At 38.2% G+C, this 18,221-nt stretch overlaps 1 protein-coding gene across 1 annotated transcript in view; it reads right to left on the bottom strand.

The window, feature by feature from the left end:
• Positions 1 to 18,221, bottom strand: part of LOC135468239 (DNA repair protein RAD51 homolog 2-like) — a 115,963-nt gene that overhangs the window by 35,200 nt on the left and 62,542 nt on the right. Inside the window, exon 10 of the mRNA XM_064746381.1 lies at positions 4,197 to 4,316. Coding sequence (XP_064602451.1) covers positions 4,225 to 4,316 — 92 coding nt within the window. The 3' untranslated portion in view covers positions 4,197 to 4,224. The remainder of the gene's footprint in view (positions 1 to 4,196; positions 4,317 to 18,221) is intronic.

Below are 18,221 nucleotides of genomic sequence, written 5' to 3'. Positions count from 1 at the left end.
ACCATAAATGGTCACCTATCAGTCCTGTCAGAACCCAGACCTAAGAAAAGGCTTAGCAGAAGAGTGATTGGGGTGGGGGGGTGGGTGGGGTGGAGTGGGGAGGGGGGGAGCCTTTTGTGACAAATGTATCAGGGCATACAATAATACTGGGACAAGATTAGACAAACAGATAATTACAGACTTCCTGGTATGCTTTGGAACTAGGGGTTGACACTGCTCAGCAAGACATACCCTGTATCCAGTACAGAAACAATTTCAGAGCAGTTAGAAAACCACATGCCAAGCTATTAATGAGAAAACAACAGTAACATGAAGCCTGGCTGATAAATATCTTATTGTCAGTTCATTTCAGACCTCAGTGGTCATCGTTTTCATCATTTGGTGGCTCTGGCATTTGCATACATGTATGACATTAACTGTCCGACACCAACAACACTCGAATGACATGCTCACAGCTTTGAACAATGGAACTGCAATAACAATTAATGATTCAAGTGTTACCATCACTTTCATGTTTTCTGGATTTCTTGCATTTCCCTACAGGCAAAAGTAGCTGCAAAACATGCTGTCTGAAAGAAAAGTAATCATTTCTTGTGAAAATTACTATGTCCTTTTTTTGCTACCACACATCAACCTGCCTAACTGCAAAGGCTTTAAGTTCCAACAGCTAACAGAACAGTTATGTTACATCTAATGTTATAAACTTCTAATTAATTGATTAAAACTTGAATTACAGTTCTTGAAGCCCTCTTTAGTGTATGTTGCTGTTTTAGTTGTAACACAGAAACAGTGGTGTCCCCTAAAAGTCCTGGGCAGCATAACAGGCATTCAGTGAAATTATCATGACTCTAAAAAAACAATAAACACTAAAATGAAGTGTATCACATTAAAGACCATTAAACACTGTCCAGGATAGTAGTTTGATGTATTTTTTTTTTTAGAATTTTCCCCAGTAAAATGGTTTTAAAAAGAGATTCCATGGTGGTTAGAAGAGGCCAAAAAGGTATCATTGATGTCACATCCACACTTTTTTAACTGAATTAGTCTGTCTCCAAGTGAAATTAGCTAAGGCAATTAAAGATCTGAAGGCACACATATTTTCCGTCATGACATTAAACAGTGTATGTGTGTTAAGTCGCAAAAATTGGATGTCACCTCAATGGTCTGTATATGGTAAGAAAAGGCCATTGTAGAATCCCAAGTTTCAAATGCATTTTGCCAGGTTTAAAAAATGCTAAGAAAATAAATCAACCTATTTTATGAACAGTGTTTAATGGCCTTTCATGTGACATACTTCATGTTAGTGTTTTCTTTGCCTTTAAGAACGTCATGCCTGATATTTATTTACTTATTTGATTGGTGTTTTACGGCATACTCAAAAATATTTTCACAACAGCAGCCAGGATTATGGTGGGAGGAAACCAGCAGGTTGCTGGAGGACCTTTCCATGTATAGCCGGAGAGGAAGCCAGCATAAGCTGGACTTGAACTCCCAGTAACTGCATTGGTGGTATGCCTGATATAGCCACCAATGATAATGTGCTATAAACACCCCTAATGTCATTCTAGCTAAATTGCCTAACTTGAAATCCTAAATGTCTCATTCGATTCCCATCAGGAATATGTTCATTCTTCTTATATATGGTAAGAGTTTTCAAAAGAGCTACAAAAAACTATTAACGATTTCAGTTTTGACGGTTCTTCATTTAAACCCATGATGTTAGTGCAGCTCTGTAAAGCATGCTGCAAGTAATTTGTAACATTTTAGTCTAATTTCTCGTGAAACTGGAGAATCTTCTTAATGATGTCTTATATAACAATCAGTACCCACTAATATCTTTTAAAAGTTACATTAAAAAAAAGGCAAAAGGTACCATATGGGTTTGAACTCCTGTTCTGCGCTGGTTTGGAGGCTAACATTGCAACTACTTGTCCATCACATAATACAACATAATAGATGAGGGAACGTACACAGTTATGTGATCAGTGGATCTCTACACACCTCAAAGAAATCTAGGTCTAGACATGCTATGTGCATATCTATTCAACATCCACCAAGGAGCATAAAAACCATGTTTTATCTCAAGTCACATTCAACTCAAAAACAATAGGACACCTATTACTAAGAAAGTAAGATTTCTTTCTTTTGTTTTTATGTGTTCATTCAAATAAGTCTCCCGTCTAGCTTTCTCCACCTTAGGTCTGATTATCTATGAATGAATATAGTAACGTACATTCCCTGCTCTAATAAGGTTGCAAAGAAAATAATAAATAAATAATAAAAAAAAAAAAAGAAAAAAAAAGAGAAAACATAGGACCTGATGATAAAATAAAAAAAGGTAAAGAATAAAGTAAGAAAAAGAAAAGATAATAATACGTGTGAAAAATTCAGCATGGTCAGCGATGTAGAATGCTCAACATTTACGCGAAATACGACGAGTGTGTAAGTGAAAGCATGGTACTGTTATTCGCAAGCACTCCACCAAACACGACTGATGAATCTAACTTATTTTCTGCCCACTGATCGACTAGTGGTTAATGATTTGCCTACGAAATGCTATTAACATAAGCAATAGCCAGAGGCAAGTCAGCATTGCTACATTCCCCTCTGCATGGCTGGACGTATGCAGGCTGACAAGCGGAGGTGACACAGTCCAAGTCCGCTAAAACAATCACACGCCATACAACCCTAGCAATTCAATAGCTGTCGTCTTCGTGTTAACATCGGTATTTGACCTGCGGCAATGTTAAAACAGGATCGGCAACAAACAATCATGCCAAAGCTAAATTAAAACGCTTAAGAAAACTTGAGATAGTCGTATCAACTGAGCATTTGCATTTGCATAAAATATTAGCTTTATTTTCATTTTTCTTTTAAAAATACACAATTTTATTTCTACCTTCAAGGGGTAATCTCTCATACATGTCAAAACCATTATGGAGAAACTCACAAATTGATGCTGAAGATGGCATTTTGGTAGAAAAAATAATAAAAATGTCAATAAATTGCAGAAGTGGTCATATGATAATTGCAACATGATAACAACACTATTATAACTTAGACTCTATCCGGATATCTGGTGCTTTTTGAGAATGCAGCATCACCTGTGTAAAACTGACTCAAGTAGCACTCATGACCTTCTACCTGCAAAGTCTTCCTATTATAAACTGAATCAGTTGCAAAGACTGTCAAATTAAATGCATAATTCTCAGTCTCCTGTTTTCTAAAGCCTTTTTCGCCCACAATAATGAGCATCATTATCTATGTTTTACTACTTATTGCAAGCCAAAACACTGAACAAAGTGGGCTGTGGCCACATGATTGAAGTGCTTGCCTTTACATATCACTATGACATGGGTTTGCATTCTTGGTCAGGTATGAAGCTGTCTTCAGAACTTTCTTGCATGATCTTGCATGACGTTCTGTGATGATAACTTGCTTTACACCAAAGCCTACAATAGGTTTTTGGTTTACTCTGTTAATTTCAGTTTCCTCCACCCACAAAACGGGCTGCCAATGCGCAAGTGAAAAATTACACAACACTGATACACTAAACCTCGGAGTATATAACAGTCCCAGATTAAACCAACATCAGGCACTGGCTGTACAGCAATTTAACCCGAACTGTTTGGAAGTGCAGGAGCAAATGCATTTAGACAGCACAGATACAAAATCTTCCAGTCATACAAAAGCCAATTTTAATTCATTAAATAATTATCAGGTAGAAATAGTGATTTCACAAAAGGATGGGCTTCATTCTTTTAGAAAAGAGTGAGTGAGTGAGTGCTTGGGGTTTAACGTCGTTCTCAACAATTTTTCAGTCATATGACGACGAAGGAATCATTAGGGTGCATGTACGTGTAATGTGCCTCCTTGTTGCAGGACGGATTTCCACCGCTCTTTTATTTAGTGCTGCCTCACTGAGACGACTTACTGAAGGCAAGCAAGCTGCCCTGCCCGAGCCATTATACTGATACGGGTCAACCAGTTGTTGCACTATCCTCTTCATGCTGAACGCCAAACGAGGAAGTTACAACTTCCTCTTTTAAAGTCTTAGGTGTGACTCGATCAAGGATTGATCCTGGATCTACCGGTCCCGAAGCGGACGCTCTACCGACTGTGCTATCCGGGCCGGTTTTTAGAAAAGAAGAATGAATAAATGAATGATTATAGCTGAATGCCCTGTATATACTTACACACTAGTCATCTAATTACTGCTGAAGGTCACAGTTGTAAACCTTTAATCTGGAGAGCCGATCGCACCTTTATTCGCTGGATACCAGGGTCAGTTCCTTCGTAATGATCTGCACCAAACTCTGAAATGAACAAGGTGATGCAGATGGAATTCAGAAAATTGTACTAAATAACAAAAGCGCAACAAAGAAATAAGGATAATGCTAAAAAGTTATTCAATAAATGCTAGCTCTTTGAACAACTGTTTTTTCACTTCCACAATCACAGAACTGATGAACTCTAAAGTCTTCTTGAGTGACATACCTAACCCACATAGTTTTGTCGTTTTCCTCAATCACTGGTCTAACTTGGATGCACGGCTCTATTTCTGTTCTGAACCACATATGTAATCCTTAGTAAAGTGGCTAATCCACATGGCCCTGGTACTTCTCTGAATCAGATTCCAAATGCAGGCAGTCCTATGATCTTATCCACTTTGGCACTATTGTTTTCCTCAAGCACCCTGATGAACCTTCTGCATCCTGAAACACATTTCCAATCCAGCCAGTCAAATGGCACTATTGTCTTCCTGAATCACAAACCCAGCCTGGACAAGCTTACTGCCTACATCAAATGGCACTATCGTCTTCCTGAATCATAAACCTAACCCAGACAGCCTTTAACTGCTTACATCAAATGGCACTCTTGTCTTCCAGAATCACAAACCTAACCCAGTCAGCCTTACTACCTACCTGAAATGGCACTATTGTCTACTTGAAACACAAACTCAACCTAGACAGCCTTAATGCCTACATCAAATGGCACTATCCTCTTCCTGAATCATCAACCTAACCCAGCCAACCTTACTGTCTACATTAAATGGCACTATTGTCTTCCTGAATCACAAACCCACCACAGACAGCCTTACTACCTACATGAAATGTCAACTGTCTACTTGAAACACAAACTCAACCTAGACAGCCTTCATGCCTACATCAAATGGCAATATTGTCTTCCCGAATAAAAAAAAAAACCACTTATTTCTTCCTGAATCACATATCCAACCCAGGACAACCACCTTTCCAAAACCATGGCCCTGCTGTCTACATCAGATGGCACTACTGTCATCCTATAAAACATGACCTTGAAACACCTGATCACAATCCCTTCCAATCTGAAAATTATCCCCCATCAACTTTTTTTTTCCTTCACTGTATTTTATTGTCCACTGATCTCTTTACATGTGCATGCAAAATTGCATCTGCTTTCCCCTCAAATATCTGGTTCCAAGTTAACTGTTGCAGAAGCATATCAAGAGTTGTCCAATCAAAGTGGCTGTTAAATGAGCTTGAGCACAGATGGTGAAACTCATGAAAACTTCAATGTCTTTGACTTAACAATATTTTAGCAAGTCAAAATTGCCTTAGTTATATTAGTCTCATTTTGCCAGACTTTCAGTTCAAGATATGAGATTCTTTTTTTCCATTCACCACCATTTCAATCTTGTTTTCTTTTGGTATTTCAAAATAATCTGGATCGTTATCCTTTGAGCAAATTCTCTGATACATTTTGACCCACTGCTCTATGATGTTATATTTCATGAAGTTATGTTATATTTCATTTCATAATTTGCTGATTATTTCCAACAGGGAATTAGGTTCATCTTGCTTTCATAAATGTCAAAAACTCTTGACTGTCTTGTGGTCAGGCCACATCTAAAACACCCATGCACTTTGAGACGCTGGCAATCTGAAGGCGGATTCTCTAGGTTTGAATCAAATACATGATCCCAACACAGACTACAGGGCTTCTTTAACGAGAGATGAATGTAGATCGCCGTAAACAGCCCCCCGCAGCTATTAGAAGGCGGTTGAAGCAGAAAGTAGATAGGTTGATGGGGCGCATATCAGGGCAGAAATCTGTAAAGGAGCACCTGCTGAGTGCAATCACTCAACCATAACTGTAGCCACAGAGCTTTTTTTCCGAAAACTTTAGGATAACAATCGAACGAGTAGCTAATAATATGCTTGCCCGACTGTGTAGTCTCATTACCTGAAGCCAGTTAAATTGCATTGGGGGGCAGCACGTATCAAGTATAGCATCTTTAACAGGCTAGTACTGTTACGGGTAAGGCTCTATCACAGAAGCCTGGTTAACAGGTATTGCAATTTGCAAAAGCTGTGATAAAAGGTATTGCAATTTTGGAAATAGCTGCAACAACAGATATTGCAATTGTCAGAAAAGGCTTAACAGAGATTTATCTCTCTGTATCACCAAACAAGAGACGTCTTGACTTTTGATTCTTTATAAAAGTCAGAGATATCACCTGATCTTACACACATTACTAACTGAGTGAATGCTTAACACCAGGTTGGCAATATTTCAGGAATATCTTGACATTACAAACTGAAGGTAGATCATTGATTATGTGTGCACTGATGCAGGTCACCAGATTAAGAAGAATTCTGCAGTATGAAATGGATGATTTTTGTTCACTGTTAAACTGCTTCAGGTACTTCAGTTTGTTATAATAAATGTCATATCCCACGTTTTGAAAAAAGCATCCACAACATGTCATTAAATATCTTAGCACTTCATAAAAACCAATCTGAAAAAAAGGTTATTTATTTCATGCATGCTTTAACTGCTTTACTCAGGAATATCGTAAATGTATCATGCTAGTCAGGTTTACTTGTAGTTGACAGAAAGACACCTAACGTCACTGGGCACCCATCCCTGAAATCACAAAGTGATCTTTACCTTAAGACAAAATTTCAATCATTATATTTGCTATGTTCCTTTCTGTTATTTTACCTGAAATTGGATGCATAATAACTTACTCACGGCTGAAGTTCTCAAACAATATTCTAATCTATTTGCATAAGAATTAACAACTCTAGGGTGATTTGAAATTTTGAATTAAGTCTACGATAGCTTTGTGATTCCAGAGTCTGATGTATTTGGCAACTTAAAGCGGCACATGGGCCATCTAGATTGGTACCAAAACACAACTAACCTAAATGGTCAGCATTTTGTGGTCTCCATCAAGAAACACATTGGATTACTGCGCCAGTAAAATCCCTGAACAACAAAGTTGTAGCCAAAATCAGGTCATTCAAAAAGACTTTTGGCAAAATTTCAAATGGTAAATATAAAAAATAATGAAATCAAATTTTACCATTTGGCAATCAGTTCTAAATCCTGCAACTGACTTTCAATTTAAGAGCTCATTAATATTAATTTTTTTACATGTTTTGTCTGTACAAAATGGAAAAAAAAGTTGTAGATATAATAACTCAGTAATGGAATATCCCTTATTATCAAACCTGTCATTAATATATTGAACCTAACTCTTTTACGATTTAACTTCCATCAATAATGCGCTGAACATCTGTGTCAATGACCCTTAGTTTGTGATGGTACATTTACAAGTTCCCACCAGGGTGTTTCTTCAGAGTACAAACTTTTTTCACTTGTAATTTTTGCTGTGTGCACAAACCCATGTGAATAAATCATACCACTGGGTTAATACATACAGCAAATTAACTCCGACATTCGCAAACCAGGCACGCAGTCCATCCTGCTTCGGGCCCCACTGTTCCCACTAGATATTACACATACTTATTAAAAACACCAGATGTTGGAGAGTGGCAAATGGATTCAGTCATGTTAGATATGTAACACAAACACAGAACACACTTGCTATTCAGCATTGTTTTTCTCGTTCACATTCTCTCAGCTTTTTTTCATTCGCCTCTCTCCATAATACAAGGAAGCTATTCTGAATGACAACAAATGCATTCATGTTTTGTTTCTCAATGACTTTAATATGTAGATTTAATCATGCAATCTCTGGTAAGTTGTATCAGTCCAGTTAATTTCTCTCCTCATTCCCTTCATTCCATTCATTATCCAGAAAACTCACGCATACGAAGTACATCACCCATCTGGAAATGCGTGTGAAAGAAACAAATTTGCTTTACATACAAAGTAGATGACAATGTTGAACTGAGCTCTGCCAAACCACAGCTGTTCTGCCTGCTTACTATGACATGTTTTTCGCTTCGTCTTACAGCATGACTACTTCTTACACAGCAAAGCCATTCAATTTTACTCCCTCGGTAGACTCCTTATAAATTTCAACCTTTTCTCACCACAATTTTTATGCAAATCAGAACCTAGTATAATACTAGAAAAACAGCCCAAACGATTATTCAGGCTGTAAATCCATGAACATGCATAAAAAAAAACATGGCCATGTATTTGGGAAAAAAGGTGTTCGAACTTTGAAGAATTTTTTTGTGCTTGTTAGTTTTTTGTAAGGGCTTCAGTTCACTACATTTTCATGTCTATTGAAGAGTTTTTTAATGTTATACTCAAGAATGTCTCCATTTTATGACAAATGTTATGACAGCTATTTGGTGGAGAAAACTCCAGTACAGCGAGAGCTGGAATTGAACACATAACATCACAGGTTAAGGTGTGACGGTTGGTTTAACCATCTCAGCTAACAATCCCAGCCAGTCTACAGGAGAGCTAGGACTTCTACATGAATTTGGGAATTAATTCATGCAAATATACTTGCAATTACACCATCACACAAATCCACTCAGAATTGTCCTACTGAATCGGAGTAGATCACCCGAAACTTTCTTTCAATAAATAAGAGTTAACAAATACAATTTCGGACATCTTTTCTGTTATCAAGCTTTCATGTACTATTTCCTTGTGAGGGCTTTTAAAATTCTACGCTTGTATACATGCAGGTAATATACACAGTACAGCCAATACACTTGCATACATAAGGTCTTCCTGCAGAAAAGAAGTATGACAATGTCCATCCCATGTTGTCATCACATTACAATACATGCAGTAATTGATTGACTGACTGACCTCCTTGAAAAACAAGTACTGTCAAATACCTAAAATTTCATCCATCACAAGTTGGTCATTTGTCCACATTTGGATAGTTTGATAGGAAAGGTGTTTTGAGGTTTGTTTGGAAGGTATGATAATATCCTACTGGAAAAATGCCAGTTACACCTATAAAGGTAAAATTTCATGAAAGTTTATTGCCTTTAATAATGCACTTTTTAGGACCCAAATTTCAAGTTATTTACAGTAGACTATAGACCTGCAACATCTGACCCTTCAACATCTGTCAATAAATCCAGGTAAACACTATCCAGTGGACTGATCAGCTGATAGCAAGCTGAGGATTACGGAGGAAGGGAGACAATCAATTCTGGTGTGATCTGTTGTCTGGTGAAGACGAGGCCTTGTTATAGTGCACAGCAGACAGCCTGGTCAGTTGTGAGACTCCAGCCATGGCGCTGGCTTTATGAGTGGTAACTCAACACCAGAGTGTGTGAAGAACACAAGGTTCACAAGGACTAAGTCTGTCAGAGGATACTACTCATCCACACATGTGTACATGTGGTCAAAGGGTGATACAGACTTAATGTAAGCTTTCAAACAGAACATTAAAGACTTCATTCATAATTTTCAATTATTTATTTGACAGGTGATTAATACTTTATTCAACAGGGCTGCAGTAATTTATACTACATGTGAAGCCAGACAATCGTATACCTATGAGTAGGGACAAACAAATGAACCACTGGCTCAGTTACTTAAAGTCTCACAGCAGCCAATAGGCCGTATGTTCAAATAAAGCTACCTCTAGTCTGGCTGATGCTTTACATCAACAGGTTTGCTTGTTTGCAGGTACTTTGTTAAGAGCAGTAGTTTAATAATGCCAGTTTATTTCATCCATAAATCTGATTACCACGTTTCAAGTGAAAAATGCTGTGGTATGGCATAATATACCAACAAAATAAACAAATAAATCAATAAGCAACCACTGTGTCACTTATTTCAAGTCTTGAGTATGATATTACGCAGCAGTTTAAATACAGCATGAGTGAGAAGCACTCTTACCAACAACATTTTGGGCCCACAGTGAAAATGATTAAAATTGGCACATTATCAACACTATCCTAAGTGGAATCGCCAAGAAAAAAAAAATCCTTATCACAAATTCATTCAGATTTACAGGTTGTTTATACCTACTTATTACACAAAAATGCCCATGGGCCCAGTTGTTCAAAAGTGCATTGGCTTATCCTGGTATTAAGTCATTTATTTTTATTTCATATTTAATATACTGTCACACAATTATTTTGGGGTTAAGTACAGAACTGTAGACTTAGCTTAAAGTTAAAGCTGGTATAAAGTATAAAAACATTTTTGAACAACAGGGTCCTGATGACTAAAAACATCATGTGCATGATAGTATCACTCCTTCCGGATCAAATTGGCTGGCCATAACGTGTTTCTAGTACATAAATTTGTAATTTTCAGCCTAAGGCACTAGGAACATTCAGATTCCTCTTCCTGTTAGGGATCCCCAGTAGAACATTCATCTTTAGGTCTTACTCCAAACACACCCGTGTTTGGGAGCAGTTACACTTAGTGAATCTGATCAGTGTGTTGGTCTGTGTTACTGCGAAGTAGACCAGCTTTGCTGCTCAAACAATCTGTGGTTGTAATGTTTTCATTAAATTAGTAACCTCAATGGCTTTGTGCAAACGCTGATTCTGACCACAGGAATCTGGGAGCGGACTGTTCACAGATGGTATCAGAGTAAAGTTACTTGCTCTGGCAAAAATCTGTTATGGATGGAAACCACCATCACATATGATCAGATCAAGGGTGACAATATTCCATCACTCATTCGATCAGTCCAACACCAGGAAGCTTTTTAAAACCACACCTCCTAAAGACTTTAAACCATACAGCCTTTATCTATAAACTCTGCAACCCCATCAGGCATACCTTGAGTAAAATGAAAGGTAAAAATTTTTTTCCTTCTCAGTTGTGCCGGGTGTTTTATTTATACAGGCTCAGGTTTACTGTTATAAATGCAACGGAAATAAACACTTTATCAGAGATCCATGACAAATGAACATGACCAGGCATTCGTTAAAACTGTCCTGAACTCCGTCAAACGAAGCTATTATCTGCGAGATGTTTACGAACGCTCCTGAAAGAAGCTTTTTAACACAAACCCGTAGTCGTCAGCACAATGTCAAGAACTGGTTGACACCGGTCCTACTATTATAATCACGGTGTTTGAAAATCTAGCTCATTTGAGGAAATCTAATCCAGTGCACTGAGGCTGGCAGGCTGTTATTGTGCTATATGAAAAGGGTCGCATACAGGGGGCAGACCATCAAGCCCAGTCGCTTAACAAAAGATAGAGTATGTTTACAGGGAACACAAATCTTGCTGCCGAGAGGCCTGTCCATCTGCAACCACTGTGAAAATAACCCTGCTTTGCAGTACCTGAAGCTGTGTCATCCAAGGTATACCCAGTTATCCTTGTGCTTCACACATGAGCGAACAGTCAAAATAGATCTGTCTTCTAGTTGGCTGTAGAAGAATGGACAGGACATCTCTTAGCACTGACAAACTTATAGCATTAAATGAAAGGGCTATAACAAGAGGTGTTAAGAGGTCACGACCATTCAGAGCTAAGGTCAAGACTTTCATGATTTTTCTGTAGGCCAGTCCACATCAACAGTCTGTGTAACATAACCACCAGCTGACTCATGTAAGAAAAAAAAAAAACCTTACGAACACATCAACAATGTCTTGGCAATTAAGTCATGTGTGAATTCTAAAAAAAAAAAAAATTAAACATGTACCTCAATCACATAAGCCTGTAGGTCAAAGTCTGCTTAATATTTACCCTGTAAAAGCGCATTGGAATCATTCAGATAATTCAATACAAGGCAAAGAAATCACACCTTAAATCTGGGACAAAAAGCTAGATTGCATTTTTACGCATTTTATATTAATTTAATTTTATATCTTTATTTTCCAGAATATTTCCTTACATGTGTAGTTTGTACCAACCAGTCTGAAGCACAATGAAAAGATACATGAAACGCTTGGTCTCTTAATTGGTATTTCTTAATGTGTAGTTTAGGCTGTGACCAAACATATACAAGCACAAAAATGCTTCTCAGCTTTCTTTGAGTGCTACAGTTGAAATTGGCATACAGTGTATGCACAACTATTGACGAAAATATGCATAAAAATAGAGGGAGATAGAAAATAGGCCTGAAACTTCTACTTTCGCATTTTTCATTTGCCTTAAAACCATTATGACATCCTTTTAACTGCATACATATTGATAAAACTGACACAATGCAAGAGACATATTTACGAGTTATGCAGCATCTGATTTTATATTAATTTAATTTTATATCTTTATATCTTTTTTCCAGAATATTTCCATATACGTGTAGTTTGTACCAACCGGTCTGAAGCACACTGAAAAGATACATGAAACGCTTGGTCTCTTAATTGGTATTTCTTAATGTGCAGTTTAGGCTGTGACCAAATATATACAAGCACAAAAATGCTTGTATATATTTGGTCACAGAAATGAAAAGAAAACAGGCCTTAAACTGACTTCTAATTCACATTTTTCATTTGCCTTAAAACCATTATCACATATCCTTTTAATTGCATACATATTGATAAAACTGACACAATGTAAGAGACATATTTACAAGTTATGCAGCGTCTCCACGCCAACTTGAGACTTACAAATGACTAGCTACATACCAACCAGGTGAAAAACCTGCATGTATCCAAATGCTGTGGAAAACCATAAATCATCCTCTACCTGAAAAAAGCCTTTCACTATCACAAATAACAATGAGGTAACAATGAGGTACACTCAAATCTGTACCAAATAACTTTATACAATGCAGTTATATTCGTGTTTCTCAACTTCCACAATGTTTAAATAGCTTCGTTCCAGAAAAAGATTCCAAAGAAGCCTACTTGTATTTCTATTCAGTAGTGTCTTGAGTTGAGCTGTCACAATGCCATACATGTAGATTACGTCTGTGCTGGATGACACCGCTCTCCTTTTTAAAAGTGTTAAAAGAAATGTCTGCCTGCAACACATATAAATGATTATTTTATTTTCCATATATACTTTTTAAAATTTTACAATCATCATCTTGGAATTCAGGCACCTCTCCTTCACCGAGACACCTTCTAAAACTGTCAGCGTAAAAAACATAAAAGGCTAACGTTTCTTTAAATTTTGATCTTAACAGTTTTTCTACTGTACCAATGTCTCTGAATATACCTGAAAATGTAACAGTAGATTTTATATAATGTACATGTTGTTCTGTAGACCTAACCTTTACCTTTCACAGCCCCTTCACACAAGTGCGGGTTTGATTCCAGTCTCAGGAAAGATTTAATGGTCCCAGTACTTACACTATGTACCAGGCCTTGGAGACAATAAGCGTTCGATGAAACTCATCTCACCATTGTGTAGTCTACCATTTGTTGAAGACAACTCGTTTTTTCCCACATGGGAAAGCATGTCAGTAATTTGCCAAAGGTGAGTAGTTTAGCCAAGTAATCCAGATTCACTCAAGAAAGGGGGGGGGGGGGGGGAATAATTTTTCAGTATGGCACTAAACAACAATCAATCAATCAATCACAGCCACATTTGTAAAGCAGATAAGCACAGCAGTACTGGGGTGTATACTGCTTATGGCCACCATCCATCTCTATATACACAGATCTGGAGATCATACCTGTTTAAACCCATTAATAATCACAGAGCCCTATTTCTGTGGATGAGCTTTGCATTATCTTGACCCATATGTGGCTAGGTCTTTCAACAACCTGCGGATGGTCGTGGGTTTCCCCCTGGCTCTGCCCGGTTTCCTCCCAACCATAATGCTGGCTGCCGTCGTATAAGTATTCTTGAGTAAAACGGCAATCAAATAAATAAATAAATAAATAAATAAATATCTTGACAATGTGTACAAGAAAACTTTCAGACAGTGTAATTATGGAAGTGAACCCTATACCACACTAATTTCCGAACAAAACTGCCCAAATGTATTTGTCAACATTTATATATTTTTGTACACATCAACTGTTTTTAATCAATTATAGTACCCTATTAGGGTACCACATATAGTACCCTTATAGCAACAAACTTCAAGGTTTTCAACACAATAAGTCTCATTTAAATCTGCCCAACGAAAAAAAAAAAATTCAAATCAATTAAATTCTTACAATGCAGACAGACAAAAAGAAAACTGAAAAGAAAACAACCATCTCAAATATTTATTAATTTTATAAAATAACAATGGAAATAACACCATACAAATTTTCAACGCCTAATTGTGCTATTATGACAGTGAAAAGAATGATAATGTATTGGAAATTTTCTGATTTCCGGTCAGGAATAATACGGGCGAGAATGACAATATGTGATTATTGGGCAGTGTAAAAAGATCTGTGGGTACTCTTACTGTGGTCAGTTTGATTAGGGCCCTGATGCCACAGGAGGTCAGCTTGGGCTCCCTATAAAATGCTAATGTTCAAGCACTAAACAACTTAATCCTGATAAATACCGGATGCAAAAAGCAATTTGTTTCTGTGAGAACCAACAAAAACATGGAAATGACAACAAAAGAGATTGCTGAAAGAAGCCATTGATAAAGGCCGATCAGACATCTGCAGGATCAGCCATTGTTGACCGCTGCCAATAACAATTAAACCACAACCAACTGCAACTGCTGAAGATGTTTTTTTTCCATGATTAAGTTTCCAGGCAGTGGCCAAAGGGTAGGGGGAGCTAGGGCAAGAGAATTTTTGATGTGGTTTGAACCAGGTTTCAACAAGTGCTTGACATATGACACACAATATAAAGTACACAGAGAATCTGGCTGCCAAGACTCAATATGAGTGGCTATCCGTCCTCTCATAAAATGTCCAACGCAGTGATAAGGGGAGGGGGAGGGGGTGGGGGTGAATCAGGTGAGAAAGCGGCCATACAGAAGCCTGTTGTGGCTGCCCCTCTCCTGCCAGGTATTATTCCAGAAGGTCTATTCAGGACTCCATCTTGAGGTTCAATTTAAACCCTTCCCCTCATTAGTTCCACTGCCTGGGGTGCATCCATTCCGAGTTATTATCCCAACCCAGTGAAGCAGACAGCCCTCCAATGTGCCCCACTCTGCCTATTGTTGCTTCCTTCATACCTTTACAAAGCGCCCAGAAAGGGCCTACCCACGATCTCACCATTCAGGCAGACTCCACAACCTTATACACGTTCTCAATGCATGAAAATGAGATCTTTTGGCAATTTTGGCAAGAGGCCAACTTTGCCGTCCTGACTATGGCAACCCTGCAATTTTCTCCTTATCGGTCACAAAGACCTTTAGGAGAGATGCACAATCAGCAGGGGAGAGATGTACACATTTTAAGGACACCTTTGGTGACGTGCCTTCAGTGCTTTGAATAGCTGAGCTACAGCACAACACACTCCACAAGGCTCTGAATAGAAACACGCAGTTACAGCCTGTACAAAACTGGACATTCATCAGTTAAGTGTGATTCATACTATTGAATTAGTAAATTTATCACAGACGACCCGTCATAAAAACTGAGAAATTTAAGATGGGACCAAATAAAGGACAGGAAGTTGGCTGGCTACTCAATATTAATGTATTCAAACTTATTCCTGCACCCATGAAATAGAATCTAAAGTAACTGTAAAACCGTAAGCTCCTTGGGTGTTTCTGGAAGAGGGCTACTAATGTACATAACCATTACCTGAACACAGGAAACCGGAAATAAAAGCAATTAAGATCACTTTTGCCCCATCAGGAATCCAACTCTCCAGTTCCACAAAAGATATACCTTTGTGAATCTAAAATTTCTTTCATTAAATCAAGCTAGGGCATCAAAAAAAATACATTTTTAAATGTATCTGTGTTCTGATTTAAGTAAATGGAATTTGCATGGATAATGTGAAGTATAGATTTATTCATAGAGATCTACAGACATCTTGCACAGTCACAGTAGTAAACATTTCGTGATGAAAACTGTGGAAATTAAGACAGGGGGTAGTGGGGACACCTAAAAGCCGGGGTGGGGAGTGGGGTTGCTGAGTCGAGGTGGTTATGCTTCATTATCTGAAGATAAATACATGTAGAAGATGAACATAAATCACAGAAGACCGTAAATCTGCCATGTCTCTGCTCAGTGACAGGGCAACCTGCTCTTCTCTAATAACAGCTTATCCACTTTTCTATTGTCACCCCACATTTCCACATCTCTGTCCACAATAGGTAGTCAACCATCCAGAGAGATCCTAGTGGCAATACTGTCTATGACCCCTTCCTCCCCCCCCACCCCCCTCTGCTCTCAAACCAGATTGTGTCCAGCATACACAGGTGTTCTCCACCGCATCTATTCAGGACTAATTACCAAAGGGCATTAAGGCTTTAGAGTGCACAGGTATGGCGTGGGAAGAGAGTATTCCAGGAATAAGGTTACATTTCAAGTGGCTAAGAAAGTGTTCATAGAAATGTCTGTGGCCTCCAGCAGTGGGAGAGGGGTGAGTGGGGTGTGAGGATAGGTCAGTCTGATGCCACAGGAGCAGTCCTAACACAAAGGGGTTTCACTACTAATGAAGTCCTTCCAGCTTTAACTTTTCAAAGTCAGGAAATGATATTAAATCACCAAACATTGAATAATATTAAACCGCATTCCTTCACATCCAAACAACATCAAACAATAACAATTAATAAGCTTATGTAAGATTATTTGACTTTTTTCTTTTTTGGTGGGTTCAAATGTGCTTTGATAAAGGATTGTCTAAATCCAATATTATACACTCCTCAAACCTGTTTTATCAGACATTTAGGAACCATATTGTTTGGAGTTAGTCAACACTGTAATATACTTGCCCATCACAAACATCTATAAGATTATATTCGTGCAATGTACACAGATAACAATGCTGAGTCGCTCAGTCTATATACAGTACCCTCGGTACATAAGACTTGAGACCACTGTCCTACATATGCGGCACAACCACCACCTATATCCTGTTCCTAGGCAGTAGATAAAGTTAAGCTGACCCAGAAATACAGGCCTTAAGTGCTTATTTCCTTTTAGATAGAGGGTCAGGCCAACAGAGGGACCCTGGCCCTCTTCTGATGGTGACACATGTAATACTTGAGGACTGTGCTGTTCTCCACCTTGAGTTGCAGGCTGATAAATCTTGCCTCAGTCACCATGTTATCATCTTAGATACATGCTGAACAGCTCAGTCGAACACTAGAGGGGGGTAATCAGAGGCTTCCACTATTACACATGCAACACCAAGTCAAATAAACTTGTGACTTTGTCAAGGAAATTGTAATTATGGACAGCCTAGAACATGTGCCAGTAGACACAAACTACTGTACTCTATAAAGCTCAAGTAGGGTGCAAAAATTCAATTGCATGTGGGAGTCATTCACGCCTGTTTAGCACTGAACATTTACACAGCAACATAAGACTTTGGCATGAGGACCTCTAAACCACTTGGCCACGGCCCCTTGTTCAATGAGGTTGCAATATTGTAATAGAGCTCCCCCTGGTTGCCGTCAATAGCTTCAAAGAAAGGGCAATGTAGAGTAGACCGAAGATGATGGGTTTGAGGTTTTAAATCCACCAATAACAATTTTCTTTTCTTTTAACATTTACTATAACATTCAAGTAAGAGAAAGTACCTCTCATGGTGGACTTTTCCAGTGGCTAATTCTAGGTCTTCACTTTTGGCTTCCTGTGGCGTCATACATCCTTCCACTTACTTTTCTTGAAATAGTGCACTTCTGCCATCTCAAAATAGGATCATTTTGAAGCCAACCACTGATACAATATTTCACCAACATAAGGGGCAAAAAATTGACTCACCTGTTCAGACTAATCTCACTAATTCAGTTTTACTAAATTTGGATTTGGGCCAAATGACATGAAAGTACAGAAATCATGTGACATCATTTATACTACGCTTTTGTTTTAATGTCGAACGATTATCTTTGTAGCCAGGGTTGTTAAAAAATGAACGCAAAACACTTTACTGCGAATCTCATGCAGCATGATTTGTTGGTTTCAAACCTAGAACTCGGGAGCTTCTCACCAAATGCGGATGCTGTGAGTTCAAG

This window comes from Liolophura sinensis, chromosome 6 (genome assembly GCF_032854445.1).
Source record: "Liolophura sinensis isolate JHLJ2023 chromosome 6, CUHK_Ljap_v2, whole genome shotgun sequence".
Classification (NCBI taxonomy): Eukaryota; Metazoa; Mollusca; class Polyplacophora; order Chitonida; family Chitonidae; genus Liolophura; species Liolophura sinensis.
The sequence above is the reverse complement of the archived record's forward strand: the minus strand, read 5'-3'. Positions and strand labels throughout refer to the sequence as shown.